Raw genomic sequence first — 17,147 nt, 5'->3', positions numbered from 1 at the left:
AGTCAGTGCAGAATTAGGCCTCTATTCTTCTCTATAGAAATTCATTTGATGGTTGGTGTGTTACACATGGGCGTACTTTGCCCATTCTTAATGATTCCTTTTAGACAGCCATTGAATCAGTTAAGCCACGCCAGATCTTAGGGCATTTTATTGGATTCTTTTTGCTAAATGATCTTAGGAAACCCTAAGAGGATAGCTTATAAGATACTTTTAAAAATAGGAATATTAACTTAAAAGTAAGGACATTAGGCTGTTAATTTATGAGCTTCCCTAGAGGAGAGTTTGTTTATTTGATGGTAATAAATAAACTGGCTGTACATTATAGATATCTCAGACCTCAGCAGGAGTCCTGGCAGCCATACAGAGAAATTTTTATATTCACATCAATTATACAGAAGGATATGTCCATTCTTCTCTTTATGGATTCAGATCATTTATACAGGGTTACAAGGAGCCCCTTCTCAGCTGTTATCATTAACATAACAGAACCTAGTTTGACAGGCATTTTTATCTTGGCTCCTGATTAAAACAATTTAGCATTTATATATCTGGACCAAACACAGTGGCTATTAGGTCCAAAATGCAGTCATGCACATGCATGTGGATACACATACAGGACAGAAAATTGCAAACAGAGACACATGCTTGAAAATCATAGTAATCCCAGAATGCTCCAGAAGGAACCTCTTGTTTTGTTCATAAGGAAAAAGTCTTTCTGTTCACAATTGGAAAAAAAAAAAAAAAGAAGTAAAAAAGGGAATCATGTATTTGTTCTGAACTGTCTGGATTAAGATTATGCTGGAGTGACTGGTCATTAAAATCTTTCTGTCGTGACTGAAGAGTTGTTGGACAGTGAATACTGAAGACAATAGTCTAAAAATGCTACTCTGTTTATATATCAACTTTTTCTTGTCCTCTAGACTATGGAATCACTGAACAGTGGCAAACCATTCCTGCAAGCCTTCTATGTAGATCTCCAAGGAGTCATAAAAACCCTGAGGTATTATGCTGGTTGGGCAGACAAAATCCATGGGATGACCATACCTGTAGGTAAGCGAGATTATGGTACTGTTGTACACCTAAACCTTCTGATGGCCAAATGCATTAACAGATCACAGCTGTATGAAAGGCAGAAAAGAACTTGCTTTTCCTAGCTGAGTTAACACTGGTTTTATCAGTGCTGAAGCAGATGTTTAAAAGTTAGCGAGGGCTAGAGTAAATCACATGCTATTGTTCTGCCCTACATGCACATGCAAAATGATGTTTTGTTTCTATGACATCTATATCAGTCTGAGAAGGAGATGGCTTAATACCCTCTGCATTGAAATAGTGTAACACGAAAACTCATTTTTTATAAACCTGACGTGAAAAGACGACGTTAACTGCCTTTTTAAGAGACAACGTGCTTACCTCTTTACCTAGTTGATATATTTCTTGTATTATTGCTGGTGCAAATCGCTTTACTTGAGACTAGCACTGGATCCAAATTCACTATTTGAGAAGAGTTTGCAATGTTACTATAGAGCTGTACGCCCATATTTTGTTATATATACTTCCTCACACCATGCAGTAGGATGACTTTTATGTTTTATGTATGAGCGTAATCTTCTCGACTGCTAAGAAATTTATTCTGGATTTTTTTTTTTTTTTTTTTTGTGAAAAGATAAGAAAAATCCTTACTGTTACTTTTGCTCAACAAGTCTCTTCCTCCTGTTCCTCACTCCCAGCTGTTTAACAAACACAGGCTGAATTTTCTGATGCAAAGAAATTCATTTGCAGATTTGCAGTCTGGTCTAGCTGTGCCAACTGCTATAATAATGCAAGATGACCCATGATAGCAAAGAACAGGTTTATGTAGGTGCAGTCATTAAGATAAATAACTTGTATTTTTACTACATAAAATACATTTAGGGAAAAGCAGTAAGGAAAACCAATATGCATTCTATGGATTCTTTTCAGCTTCATCATGCACACTGTTCACTGCACATGTATGTTTATTGCACGATACTGAAGGAGACGAGGAAACCCACTCACAAGTAAATGGATTTCATTGTTGTCTTTGTACAGTAGACACCTTTACGCTACCCATTTATTTCTATAAAATTACATAATGTAACATGATATCTGCAGTACAGTAGTTTGCCTCTGAACAGAAAACCACAAGATTGCAGAAACGAGGCAAACATTGTGCAATTTACTGCCACATTAATCATCATGGTGTTTCAGCTCATTTAAAACGACAGTGTGTACTGACTGATGTTTATCATCATTCATGTATTTTCACCAAAGAAATGACAGTATTAGTATTTCTGGTATCGATGCTCCTGTAAGGGCTTACGATGATTTCCACAGCCATTTGGGATGAGATTCATAAATCCTGCTTTTGCTGCTTGCGTTTTGTATTTAAACATGCAAAAGTGCAGAGCACACCATAAATTCATACACTCCGCAAATTTCCTGTTTGCTAATCCCTTTCTCCTTGGTCAGGGAATGCCTCCTTCTCGCTTGTAAGCCCTGCAGGAGTATGGATTTAGGTCTATCACCAAAAGCCACTGCTGGCTGAAGGAGAATAAATATTCTCTGCTTATTCTTGACCTCAAATAGTGAAACAGATGAAACTCCTGAATTTCTCAGTTTTGATGGGTGATATGACAGGGAGAGAGGAGACCAGATTTTCAGCAGACCTTCCTGGATGCAAACTTTAGTGCTGATTTAGTTATCAGTAATGAGCAACATGAATTATGATTTCTGATATTCACACTACTCAGATTTTCAGGGTATCAGTGAATTCTTCCTCTTGATTTAACACTCCTCTGTATGCCAGATAATAGTTTCAGATAATAAAATTTGCCATTCTAATAAAGCTAGTTCAGAGCAAGGCCAGTGTTAAACAACAGTGCTCTTTATAGTCACCTATCAGCTCACTATAGGAAACCAAGTAAGAAAATGACAACAACACAAAAAACCCAAAATCCAAACTAAATCTTCTGTTTCTACGTAGTGAGTTAATAAATCCGAAACTTCCCAATCTTTCATCTGTTTCTGTTGAGGGTTTATTTTCCTCTTATATTATATTTTCCTCTTATATCCTCTTATATTCCTTATATATCCTTATATTTTCCTCTTATATCCTCTTATATTTCCCTTATAACAACAGGAAAGTGATAAATAAGTAGAAAACAAAAGTGTTTTTTACAGTCACATTCCTTTTGGTCCCAAAACTGCTAAAAGCTTCAGACTGACCTTTGCTTGCTCCCATTTGTTAGGCTTGATGATTTAAATTAAAACAGAATGAGGCTACACTAGAAGCTGTTAAACTAATAAACTGAATGCAAGTGAAAGTGTATCTTTAAATACAACATATAATACGATATAGCTTAAAGAACCAAATCTGCTCTCCTCACATGTGTGTGCTGTGTGCTACTGTATGCAGCATGTGCCTATATTATGACTGCAATGCAAATAAAGCATCTGAGATGGAGAGTCCTGATAGAAATGTGAATAAACTCACCTATGGAACGTATTGCTGCCCCAAAATGAGACCCCTGGATAAGTGGGCTTAATTTCTAATTAAAGATCTTTATGCCAGGTGCTAAGCAGCTGCAAATTGATCAATATCAGTGAGGGCTAAAGAATGCTAATTCACATCAGCTGAGAATATTAAAATAATGAAAAGTAAACCTTTTAAAATAAATGTTTGGATTGGATGTGGAATCAGACTGTCATAACCCTCTCAGGCTTACGGCTGCCAGCTAGTAGAAGGCTGAAAGTAACAAGGCAATAGCACCATAGACTAAGCATCAGTAGCTTGAGTTGTATCTTAAAACTCTAGAGAGTTTTAAAAGTCTCCTATTTCATTTCTGAGCATAGGAAGCTTTCCATGCTCATTGTTCAGAAAAAAAAAGTGATTCACTTCATGAAACTTGAGTTCTTTTCCATGGTAACAGCTTATTTTACATTAATGGACAAGACTGCTCTTAGAAATGTCTTTGGTTTGTCCAGAAGCACCTGCCTAACTTGAAGGCACATATGTTCACAAAGATGTTGTTAGAAAGAGATCTCAATAATCTTGTCTGAATAATAACTCTGTGGATGATGAGCTTTGGAAGTAAGTGTCAAAAAGAGCAACTGACTGCAGTCTAGTGGAAGAGAGCAGGACAAGCAGCTCTGCATGGGAGCTATTGCTTTCAGAAAAGAAAGTTCTGCCCACAGTTGGTAGAAGTACAATTTGTCTGACGTGATAACCAGATTCAGTTTATCTGTAACTTTGTGCTGTGAAGCACACAGACATGTGGCAATGATTATGGAGTGACAATTTGAAGTCAATACGGTGCTAACATAGCTGTGTTCCTGTTGTCACCATCCACCTCTCACAGTAATACCACGTACAAGCTGGTATTTTTAGCTGACTCTTTTACGTATGTGCGTCTTGAGCACTTAAACGTTTTTGCCTCTATATTATTTTTTACTCCTACTTTACTTCTGTCTAGTTGGATGAGTCTTCTTATGGTATGTGAACCACTGCTAGCATCTGTAAAAGATAACTTAAAAACCATACTGATCATGTGATTTGTGATTTGTGATTTGTGATTTGTGAAACAACTACTTTCATCTCCACAGGGACGTTTTCTAGAATCCAGAGATCAAAATGGTGCAATGACATTTTGTTGACACAAAGGAAACAATTTTCTTTCTCCTTCACCTGATACGAAATTCCTTTCTCTATTCCCTCTGTTCTGTTCCTTGTTTAGGTTACACACTATTGTTGCCTGTCTCATAATTGCTCTCTTTCTGGCTTCAAGCTGATGTAGTAGCTACTCTAGCTCTGAAATCTACTGAGTAAATTCTGTAAAGTGGATGTACAAAAATTAGCAAACCTGAACACAAGCTAGTTCTAATCAAACCCCAGTTGAAGTCTTTACATAAAATCAAGAAACTCTGTGGATTAATACATTTATTGTCACCACATGAAAACAGAGAAGAGTGCAGCAAGTTCCTAAAATGTTTTCCATCACGATGTTAGGTCTTCACCTGATATTGAACAAGGCTGGCTATAGCTCCAAAGCTGCCTGGATACTCTTATGCCATGTGAAAGACAGCACATGTACCTGCACAGTAATAACAGGAGTGAAAGCACCACAATCATTCTTCCTCCTATTGCCTTTCTCCCCATCATCATTTTCTGTCCTGGTAAATCCTCTTTTGTGGTAGGATACCAAGTTATCTTCTCACTGTTCTACAATACTTAGTTGAAATGATTTTTTTTACATTAATATTTTTTTTCTAGATGACAAGCATTATTGGCCTAGTGCACATTCATCCTATCACAGAGTTGTAGGGGTAGGAAGAGGGACCTCTGGAGATCATCTGAAGGTCAAACCCCCTGGCCCCATCCACTTGACTTCCACCCATTAGATATTTATAAGTATTGATAAGATCCCTTTTCAGTCTTCTTCAGGCTGGACAGTCCCAGGTCTCTCAGCCTTTCTTCATAAAGGAGATGCTCCAGGTCCTTCATCATCTTTGTAGCTCTGCTGTTTAAAGCCTATGCCTTTACCCTTCCTTCAGCTGTAGCCTCACTGAAAAACATTCAACCTAAATTTAGACATGCTTTGAGCCTGAGCTAGTTCATACAGCTACAAGAACCAGTTTAGGTACAAAGACTGAACTCTACTTTGTGTGGGTGCAGGCCAAGCACAGTAACAAAGCTGATGGTTAGTCATAGGAGACACAGGAGATTGTTTTCCTGCTGTTTATCAATAGGGGATGCATCATAATACAGTATACTTAAACTTAGTAAGGACTGAAGCAGCAAACACGATGCAGCTTTGTCAGAGAGCACAAGCTCTATCAGCCCCCATGGTAATCACTTATACCAGCTGTGCAAAATGAGCCAGCACAGAGACCTGCTGCTATAAGCAAGCCAGGCCATGTGAAAGGTTTCCACAGACCACAGGCCTGACCCCGAATCACGGATCTGTTTATTTCATGACCTGACTCAAGCTGCCCTGTGCACAACAGCGCTTTCTTTAGTTAAGGACTGCAGATACAGCATAACAGCACTCACTTTAACTAATGATACATCTCACTCCTGTGTACTGTTTTTGCCATTTTTGTTCAATCAGGACCTTAAAAACAACTACCAGATCAAAAAGTTAAATATTGTCCTCAAACCTCATACCACCCACAACTGCTCTTTCTGAGTCTGCAGTCTGCTTTTCCGGCATCTTTGTTATTATTACATATTCTTTTTTCTGTTGAAGACCAGTGAGAAAAGCTCAGAATTTCCAATTTTCAGCTGCTTTGTCCCTTAATTTCTTCACCTCTACTTGACCAAAAGGTTTGTGAAAATTCTCTGTTGTCTTGTTTTCCTGCTGCATTCAGTTTTTCCCTGTAAACTTGAATTGACTGCATGTTTAGCTTGAGGCAACGTCTGATGCAGGCTTTGTTCTACAAGTCAGCTATCAGCACAGCTATGCAGTGAGCGCTGTATCCTCCTTAGTGTTGAGTTCTGCAGTGAATTATGCTCAGACCCATCAGTCACAGACCTGCCATCTTCATTCCGAATCTACGCAATGTGGTCCATCATTCCACTACTTAAAACTCCCCTTGTCTTCAATGGAAGATGAATGACAAGTGTGCTACTTTATTTTTCCCACATCTGCTTGTATGTATACCTTTATTCTGTCAGTCCTTCCAGGTAACTGCTTTTGTGGCTGTTCACTTGGCTCACCCTGAAATCAGCAGAGACCGGTAACTGTCTTCCTCGCTGCTGCCCTTTTTTGTACAGCTTGTCTTCTTTCCCAAGGAACAAAGCTGGTTAGTTTCTGATGTGATGCCTGCTTCCTTTGTTCCATAGAAAGAACAATTAGATTGCTCCTGAACCTAGGTTTCCCATGCTGGCTCATGAAAAAACATTTCCATGAGTTCTTTATTTCTTTTACTGCCATCAAAGGTTGATCCTTAGAGCTTTTTTCCCTCTATTTTTTTTTTTTTGTTCTGCCAAGTCAAACTGCACTTGAGAATAACCATGCTCATCTGTTTCAGATGGAGATTATTTTACGTTTACAAGACATGAACCCATCGGAGTGTGTGGACAGATCATCCCTGTGAGTATCTCTACTAGCGCCTTCTATTTATTTTCATTTGAACCAGCTCTCTTTAAAGACACATAAAACATGGTCCTCAGCTATGTGTGTTTTCCATTACGAAAAAAGCTGAGCTCATATTGTTGACATATCTTTAACAGCCTCCCTGCAAATGCTTATTTGAACATGCTAATAGGGTTTAGGCTCTGTTATTAGGAGTTAAGTTCTCAAGTCATAGAACTCTCATGATTAAAACAAGCAAAGCAAAACACAGTGTTAATAAGCTGGCAGTGGTTATGGATGTTCACACAACTTATGGAAAATTGATGCTTTGCTGTGGCAGTCTTTTTATTTATTTAGTTTTTACTGTGATTTAAGAGGCTCCTCAGTTCCTGGGAGAATGTGATGCATTTTAATTCTATTCTTTCCTTTTAGAAGGCTGGAGGAGTAGAAGAAACTCCAGGAGACATATCATTACAATTAACATCATGTAGCTAATAGGAGACATTAAATGTTTATTTTATTTGTTATGAGAGAGAAACACATTTTATTAAATCACATACTGCCCCTACACTCCAATATATGTCCTTAACACACTCTTGGTGGACACAACATGGGAATTACACTGGAAAGTTAACATTTTCAGAACTAGTTAACTGACGTTGGCAGAAATTTCAATGGGGGGCTTGCATATCACTATTAAAATACCGTATGACTGTACTGACAGAGCACTGGGGAGCTGATCAAGGCATTCTCTGAAAGTTTTGTTGATGTTTTTCATTTTGTTCATAACCACAAAACCACCAAATAGCAACACACAGCATTTCCATTAAAGGAGGAGTAGCCAGAAGAGATTACTTTAACAGTGCTTAGCCTTTTTTCTGTCTATCTAAATTGCTTGTTATTTCATGTATTTAAGGGATGGCTATTGTGTTTAGCACGCCGCAGAAAATCAGAGAGCCTGTGGCTACACCCATCCTGCAGCCACGTCCACGTTATCCCACCTCGACTTACAATCATCCTTATAAATGATTTCACACCTACTTTTGTGCCTGCTGTTCAGTCCAGCACATGGATAGAGCATTTGCAAACCAGCAGCCTCAACATATATAACCCCAAAGATTGCCTGACATCTCTTAGGATTGTCTCCCTGAGCATAACTGACAGATCTGCTGAAGAAATTTGGCCAGGCATGATTTATTTAGTTTAGATCTGTAAAACTCTTTGTCCAAGGTACTCAGCGATCCAACACACTTGTTCTTTTTCGCCCGTTTCTCCTACAAAACTTCAAGATGGCTGTCATGCACATCTACTCTAACACTACTGCTAATCTGTTACATATTTCCTCCACAGCTACCAGGCACAGTACAGCCCTAGGGCTGCTGCGTGCACTTAACCATTACACCAGCAAATATGTTATTACAAAAATAAAATTAAACAGCAAGTCTAGCACTAAACTCCTCATCCTCTTTCATATCCTAGCTTACATCAAAACATATTCTCTTTGGCAGCTTTTTAGCATAAACAGGTCTACATACTACCCTATAAAGCTTGTCAGAGCTCTCCATGCAATAGCATTACAAGTGCAGGCTGTCAGCATGCTGTTGGCCCAATAGCTCCCCTCCTAGGTTTATATACTGGAGATGGAATTAAAACATCACTTTGTCTCCGGAGTTTATAAACAACTGAGGGAGTAAAAAATTGGGTGTTCAGTGATGGGAAGACAGTTGTGTATTTTTTCAAGCTAGCCAGGGGCTAGAGAAATGTCCATGAGAGTGGCAGCTGATATGCATCAGCAAGTAACATGTTCTGGCCAGTGGCTGACTGAGACTTTCTATTTTCTTTCCAAAGGAGATTATTATATGCCTCTGTAAGTGATTCTGCAAATGCAGTTATCTTACTACTCTGGCATTTCCACTGAAATCACTGCGACCGTCCACTTAGCCTGTTAGGATCAGGCCTTGGTTGGAAAGTGAAACACTTTTTACTGTTATCTTTACCCACAGTTTGTCTATAAACCAAATCAATACAATTTACTACATCTGCTGCTGCAGTTAAATGAAGTTGAAATTAATAATGATACTGACTTTTTACTTCAGCAGTTTTTCTCAACTTTTTTCTGCTCTTTTCATGCCTTTCTTGTAAACTGCAGACTAGTTTTTAAGAAAAGGTATTAGTGAAATACTTTGACCTAGCACTACATTTATATTTTATTGCAATTCCATCATTTAGTGATTGCATAAGTTGAATATACATCTTATGTCTTAGGATATATACAAGAACATTTGTTGTGAGGAATTAAAAATGCCAACTGCAAAAAAGTAAATGAAATAAAAAGCAGTGTATAAAAAAGTGAACAGATAACAGAGGATTCTTCTGTGAAGACTGCATGTGGGGCTCGTATTTCTTTGAATTGAAGAGAAAGAACTAGAAGGTCACTGTTGCCACTTTCTTAATGGCAGTAATTAAAAAAATCCTTGCTTTGTGCTGGGAAAGATTTATGTTGAGGATAGGCCTGAGAAATAAGTGAGGTAGCAGCTTGACATCTTGAAAACAAAACACCGCTGCAGTATTTTTCCATCAACTTTTATTTTTTCCTACAGTGGAACTTCCCCCTGCTGATGTTTGCATGGAAGATTGCTCCAGCTCTGTGCTGTGGCAATACAGTAGTTATTAAACCAGCAGAACAAACACCACTCAGCGCTCTCTATATGGGAGCCCTCATCAAGGAGGTAAGAATAATTGACAGGAATAATGTCTCTGTGTCTCTCCTTATGAAGAAGGAACTACTGGCACATGCCTGGTTTAACATGCTCCGTCAGGTTTCATAAATCTCACTTCCCTTCATCTGTTCCTATTTTGGTAGGCTGGCTTTCCACCAGGAGTTGTCAATATTTTGCCAGGGTTTGGTCCAATTGTTGGTGCAGCAATAGCATCTCATGTGGGCATTGATAAAATTGCATTTACTGGATCCACTGAGGTAAGAGTGTTCACAGGTATGCTACTATAAAATGTGAATTAAGTCCTTGCATTGCATTTTTCACAGTCACTAAGTAAAAGAGATACATTTTAATAATATTGGTTGGTCCTTCTCAGCCAAGCTTATATACTGCAGTATATCCAAAGCAGAAATGGCTCTTTTCCTCCAGCCCCTGCTGTGCCCAGCACCTCAGCACAGGAGATACGGCTACAAAAACATTGCTGGGATTTCCTGTGGGCTTATGAGGATGTGAATCACATGCAAGTAAGCAGAACATCCAGTGTATATCACAACATACATAAATTCTGCTTTAGCATCCACAGTTTGTGTATCTTGGCATACGTGGGGAAACGGGGAGAGGAAGAGGGCAAATGGGCAAATACACTTCAGCTTTGATGCTACATTCAAATATACTTGAATGGTCTAAAAAGGAAGGATTGTGGGGTAAAAGGAAATTGTCCAAGATGTCTATTCCCAAAATGATGGGGAAAAAACTGAAGGGAGCCAGTTGCCTCCTGGATGCCAAAATGTCTTGCACTGATTCTAAGATGCACATGTTAGAAAGGAAGTTGAGATGAAGAAAGTTGTAATCTACAGAAGGAGAAACGAATCCCTCAGCTTAGATCATGCCTTGCTCTCAAATATGTGCAAAGCCAGCTGTTATCAGGGTTGGGGGGGATGATAGAGGTACTCCAGACTGAAGTCACAGGAGAGGGAGCCTTATCTCATCCTCTGAAGGCAGACAGAAAGGAATCTCTGTGGGAGTTTCAGGGCTGGTTATATTTAGAGGGTGCTAAAAACAGGCCCTTTTCAATGCAAAATCTGTCAAAACTATTCTATGGAGGGAGCTCAACCCCAGGGATCCAGTCTCTCTTTGATATGTTTGACTCCCACTCATGGCAGTTGCAGGCTGTATGCTGCACTTCACAGTGAGTCAATAAAACGATCAAAAAGTCCTACTAGATACATGGGCATGTCTCCCTGGTGTGCCCAGGGCTTGCAAAGACTAGATCAACTCCTACAAATAAATAATTTTAGTGGAAATATCCTGTAATTGTTTGGAAATCAATGCACATGAATGCAGACTATCAGTAAAAATGTAATTTTGGCTGTATGCCTGATTTGCACAGACAGTTAACTTGAAACTACTGTGAGCCGCTGCACTTGAATTTTTATGGCAACTTTACATTACAACATAGGCAGGTTATACACTAAGTCAATGGCAACAGCAGATTTCAGATGATTTGGAGGAATTACTGTAGTTATTACATGTTCTGTAACCAATTTATATTAGCATCCTGGAGTACTGAAAACCTTAATATGAGCTGATTACCCCCCATAAATTAAGTTGAAACAATTGTTTTCATAAAGATATGCGGTCTCTGTTTAAGTTAAATATTCTATGATACAGGATGTTGCTCTGTTTGGAGGAGGAAAAATACAGATGGGTTAGGTTTCAAAGTTGTCTTTTGTAGCCAAAATAAATTTTTATTGTAGTTCCAGACAGCTTTAGTTTTAATAGGCGTTTAAACTCGAAAGCTGTGGGTTTTATACTAACTCAGTGCCTACCTTTAAAAGCCTTACTAATAGGAAGTGAAAAGCATTACAGAGATGAAAAAGCCATTCTCTAAGAACCAAAAGCAAGAACAGATGGAACATTTTAATGCAGAGTTAGTGTAAACTATACCATATTGTTTCTGATTTCCTGTAACACTGAATTTTTGTAACAGCAAGTCAACATTGTACAATTCAAAAACAATGCTCTGATGTGAGCTGTTGAGCGTGTGACTTCTCCAAGGTAGTTTTCAATTTCTAATGAAATAAGAATGCAAATATTTTATGTCTCTGGTATTTTCTGAAGTATGTCAATAGTACTTTACAGTGATGAGGACTTCTGATAGCCATCAGATATGTAAATAGAATGATACTAACTTCTATTTCCCCCTTTTGTCTGGATGCTAGTTAAGGCAGTTTGTACTTTCAACATGAGAGGATTAATAGGAAAATCTATCAGTACAGTACTGAAGATCTTCAAGTTTAGATGTCTGAAGCAGGGTTTTTTTTCTCGAGTTTACCATAGAGTTCTTTCAAAAAAATATATAAATGCTTTACCTTTGAAGTATGTGTTTGTGACTACTGAAAACTCACCATTTGCCTGTAAAGAACATCATCCTGTCCTGAGGAGTTTATTTAAAGGCTGCTCTTCCTACAAATAATATTAATGCTAATGTTTTACAAGATGTATTGATTCCAACCCACATACAAAAGAAATAACAGCAAGAAGGCCAAGTTCATGACCTTATCTCCATAAAGCCTGACACAGCCACACCAAAGACCCGTCCAGCCTAGTACCTTATCTCAGAACATAACCAGGAACAGACTGCTTACAGAAGAACAAAGCATGTGTAGAGTGATGCTTTTCCCTCATAACCTTTGGTAATCAGTAATTTAAATACTTCCTGAGCCTGAAAGTATATGTGGACAATTGTAATTAATAGCTACCAGTGGCCATCCTTGCAACCTCTTCAAGATTTGCCTTCATATTATTGTAAGAAGGAACCAAAAGTTTCACAGATTTTGAACTGTATGAATTTAGAGTGTGTGTTTCCAACACTGATGGAAACTGTTTGCTTCTAAAGGGGATCAGTAAGTCTGGGGAGAAAACTAACTCTGACTAGGAGAAGAAAAGTTATGTTTGGACGGAGCTCCCAGTCTCTATTTCTTTTCTCAGGTTCTTTAACACTTTCAAAATTAAGTATTACTATTTGCTTTTCATTCACTTTTCCTCAAATAGTAGGTGAAAAATAGTTATCTGAAAAGACCTGTTTTCCTGTGGTTTCATCACTGCTTGATTCCACTTCTTTCTTTCCTCCTTGCACTCCCTTTTATGGGTTAGCTTATGCACATCAGAACAGTAGTCTTCCACGTCTTTCTTACCTTAGACTCTTTCCTGTGAAATACCCCCCATGGATCACTTCCTCTCTGTATCCCGTGGTGCATCGCTCCACAGCTCATTAGGAGGGTTCTGCAGGCCCCCAACCCAGTCAGCTATGAATTTCACTTCAACAGCTGGTGCATTGAAAAAAAGAAAATCATACTGAGTAAGAAAGTAAGCATAAAAATATTGTGTCTCCTTAAATTTCAACAGCTTTCTTGGCTTCTCTGCTTGCTTTGATTCATACTCATCTGCAGCTTTTTAACAGAAGCATTTATTTTTACTGGGATGTTGTAGCAAACCAGGGCTGATCCATGAGACTCCTTAATTATGGCAATCTTAGGAGTCACTGGCATGTTTTTTTCCTCATCTTCCACAATCACATGAAAATAAAACTCTCAGAAACAATCTTTATTCCAGCCAGTCTGACAGTGTCAACACTGGCTTTCATTCCTTTCTTACCTTTCCTTGAAAGATCATACACAATTTAGCATCACATTGCCTCTTGCTGTACGTCTCATTGATCTTCCTAGTCCTTAGTTGTAGGGTGAAATTCTTGCCTGCCAGGACCTCGTAGGTGGTTCTGCAAAGCTCAGCCATCTCCTATACTATCCCTGTTATTCACTGTACATGCCTATCCATTTTCCTCTGACCCTCTCTGCTTCAACTTCTTCACTGTTCCATCTATTCCTCAATGCCTGCCCTTTAAAGTTCCTCTAAAAATGTAATTCTTTTGCAGGACTTACTAGCAACAATTTACTTAAGTCTTTTTCATTTTCTGAGCTTCAGAATAGATTCAAACTCTGGATGTCTGCTCTTGGGCTGCAGGGCTCAGACGTACAGGAGAAGTTACATAGGTCTCTTCTATTTCCTTAGATTTAAATGAAGCAGCAGAACTTATTTCCAGACAGCTGCTGATGAGAGGACAGTTTTTACACATGTTAACAAATGCAAAGATGTTCTTCATTTTTCTCCTACATTCTTGTACGAAAGACATTTTGCTAAGTAGCAAAAGGGAAAAGACCAACAAGTATTGGGGAGAATACATTTTCAGATGCTGCTTTATTCTTCATATACCTTTATTTCCACTCAGGACTGTGAATACAGAGTCTCAGTTTGACTGCTGTGAGCTGTCTGGCCATTCCTGTACGTGTGTGCTCCATTTGAACAGAATCTGGGTACCTATAAATTCCTGAGGCACATGGAAGAGTTAGGAATAATCTGTTTGAGGCCTAAGATTACAGATTATTATGAAGTTTAAGAAGCTGTGCAGCTGGAAAAACAACAACAAAACAAAAAAAAACCAAAAAAATTTAAGGAACTGGCTGGATTAAAAGAAAAAAATTGTTGCAAAAGCTTAATGAGTTCTAATAACTTCTGTTCAGAAACAAATGTGTTACCTCCAAATCAGAGATGCTTGCAATTCTCTCCAGTTGTTAAATGCTCTCAAGATGAGAATCACAGATAGCACACAAAACATTTGAAGCCTTTGCCAACTAGAAGTTTATCTTAAGTGGCTGGTTTCCACTTTGTTCAAACTACCACCCGTTAAAAGGCAGACAGATTAAAGATAGGATTTAGGTCTGTGTTCATGCACTTCTGTAAAGTAACCCAAATAAATACACAATAAATTGTTCTGGATGACTCTGTAAACAAAAGGCCTATAAACAACATTAAAAAAAAAGAGCCTGCATTTTGCTTGGCAGAATGTTTTCTTTATGCACTTAGGTTAACAAAGAATGATCTCATCGTTAGTCAACAAGATACAAGAGAGACCATCAAAGCAAACTACAGGAGAGTTGAGATTGATTCATGCCAAACAAATGTTTGTAGCTAACAGCTGTATTACCACTGATTCTAATTTACTCAGCAGGAATCTCCTTTCATTTCCGAAGTGAGATGAATGTCACAATGCATGATGTAGACAGAATGTCTACCTACTGCACAAGTTGTGTAAGCTGTCCTGGATCATACAATGTCATGCTGGTTCTGGACATCATGAAGAATTACATCCTGAAATTTTCGGCTTTTAACAACAAGAATCCTAAAGGTGATTTGTCCTCTTCTGAGAAGTCTGTGAGCTTATAGAACTACAGACATGCCTTGTTTGAAATGAGAAAAATGTAAAGATGCTACATTATTATTCATTCTTGCTCCGGCTCCTCCATTTTGATTGTATCTTGGAAAGGTTGAGCTTCCTGAATGAAAGGAAGTCCTCTCCTTTTTCCTTCTTCGGTGATTTTGGAAGAACTTAGGGAACTGTCCTTGGATGACGGCTGCCTACAAAAACTGCTTCTTAAAACTGAAACAAATGGGGTGATGCATAAGTACCATCTCCCTAGGACTTCATTAATCTCTTGTAACTTACAACAGTTAGATTCTTCAGATGTTCTCCCAGTATCCCTGGAAAGCTATAACAGCAAAGATCAGCAGACCAGTTGCTTAGGATGCTGAAGTAACTAACTGATGAGGTATATTTCTTCCATCCATTTTCACTGTTAATGGAATATTTTAGTTTGCAGAGATTCCTGTACATTCTTACCTTCACAGTCTTATCTTGCAGCATGCAAGAAAGTTATCTATCTGTTGTTCAGCTAGATTCCCTTTGATTCAGGTGTTCTCTAATATCTTAACAGGGGAGGCTCAGAGCAGAGGTGAAGCTAGAGGTTCTGACAAAACCTTAAAGGTTTGCTTTTGACTTGTAAGACTTCCACTGCTTTAACAGGCAAAAACACCTATACCACTGAGATGCTGTTTTCTGTCTCAAAACAGAAAATGAAGAAAACATCAATAGACTTCTTTGGATTTCTGCAGAGAAGTGTTTAAAATGACTGCATGAGCATCCTCTTGAAGGAGACACTGAGCATAGAAAGAAGCAACAACCAAATGCTGTATGTCTCAGTACACTCTCAATACCTAACATCATGCAGTTCACAGTTCAGAAACAATTCTTCAAGAAGGTGTTTTACACAGGAGTGCTCCAAAATGTTTCTTTAATCATCTTTCTTGTTGTTGTTGTTCTGAGTAACAAATTGTTTTCTTTAGATGGGCCAAATTACATATGCCTCACCCTCCACGCAGCTTTCAAGGTTATGGTACTTCACAAGCTATCCAGGGATACTTCTGATATCAATCTTGAAGCCTATTCAAAACAAAGATGGGGAGTCACAGTTTTCTCTGCCAACATTCCTGCTGGATAACCACACAGCTCCATTATCTGTGGGAGAGTCCTCTCTTCCAGTGTTCCTTTGCAAGGCTATACTGCCTATTGGGAGCTCACAGATAGAGCTGAGAGACACTGCAGGAAGCATGTATTGAAAGACCATGCAGATTGGAACACTATCACTTATCCCTTTCATGCTGTCTTTCTCTTTATAGAGAAGGTCAGTTACAAAAGGCAGTCTTTGTCACTAAATAATCACAGCTCTGGTGCCCTCCCTAAGACTTTTTTCAACCTGTGTACACAGGGTACAATAGAAGCACAGTGAACAAAAATGCTGAGCAGCGTGAGCCGTACCAACCTGATGTCTACACTGATTTCTGATATAGTGGAGCTGTTGAGCTTCTATTTGGAAACTTGACATTAACCTCCCTTTATTAATAATACTCTGAACAACAGCTTTTGAAATTAACACTGTTGCCTCTATTTGCCACTGGTGATATTTGGACTTGCATGTTTGCAAATCACTTGTTAGTGTACAGTTCTTCAAAAGTCCGTATTTATGTGGACAGAACAGTTTTGACATTTAAGTGGTGCACTGGAAGGAGGAGGGATGCTGGGCTGAACACCTAGCTCTGATTGCTTTGGTCTGCTCTGCTCTTCGTGGATTTTTGAGGGGAAATAGGTGACTGTTGTTATCTGAGAGAGGGAGGTTCAAGGTAGTGAGGGTGTGAATGGCATTAGCTGGCACTGGCTGTAAACACAGCACTCTCACTAGTTTCCAGTGTACATTTTCAGCAGAGTTTGAGAAGCTGGAATTTGCAGATGACGTGCTCAATATGTGCAGTGGGGGGGAGGGCAGAAAGGATCCTTTTTTTTCATGTTCAGTTCTGGCTGTCAGTCAAACACAACAATAAAATCAGTTCCAATTAAGGGGATATACAAGGAATTTCATGATGACGTCAACACTCCATCAATATAGGG

General features: G+C 38.7%; 1 protein-coding gene across 2 annotated transcripts in view; it reads left to right on the top strand.

Annotated features, from left to right (window-relative positions):
* ALDH1A2 (aldehyde dehydrogenase 1 family member A2) overlaps window positions 1–17,147 on the top strand; it is a gene marked incomplete at both ends in the record, with an annotated part of 52,695 nt that overhangs the window by 25,392 nt on the left and 10,156 nt on the right. The window contains 4 exons of one of the 2 annotated variants that reach the window (XM_079540624.1): window positions 921–1,050; window positions 7,048–7,109; window positions 9,692–9,820; window positions 9,955–10,068. In XM_079540624.1, coding sequence (XP_079396750.1) covers window positions 921–1,050; window positions 7,048–7,109; window positions 9,692–9,820; window positions 9,955–10,068 — 435 coding nt within the window. The remainder of the gene's footprint in view (window positions 1–920; window positions 1,051–7,047; window positions 7,110–9,691; window positions 9,821–9,954; window positions 10,069–17,147) is intronic. The other variant, XM_079540625.1, reaches the window with a different exon arrangement.

This window comes from Tetrao urogallus (assembly GCF_951394365.1).
Source record: "Tetrao urogallus genome assembly, chromosome: 11".
Lineage (NCBI taxonomy): Eukaryota > Metazoa > Chordata > Aves > Galliformes > Phasianidae > Tetrao > Tetrao urogallus.
This window is presented reverse-complemented; position numbering and strand designations above follow the sequence as displayed.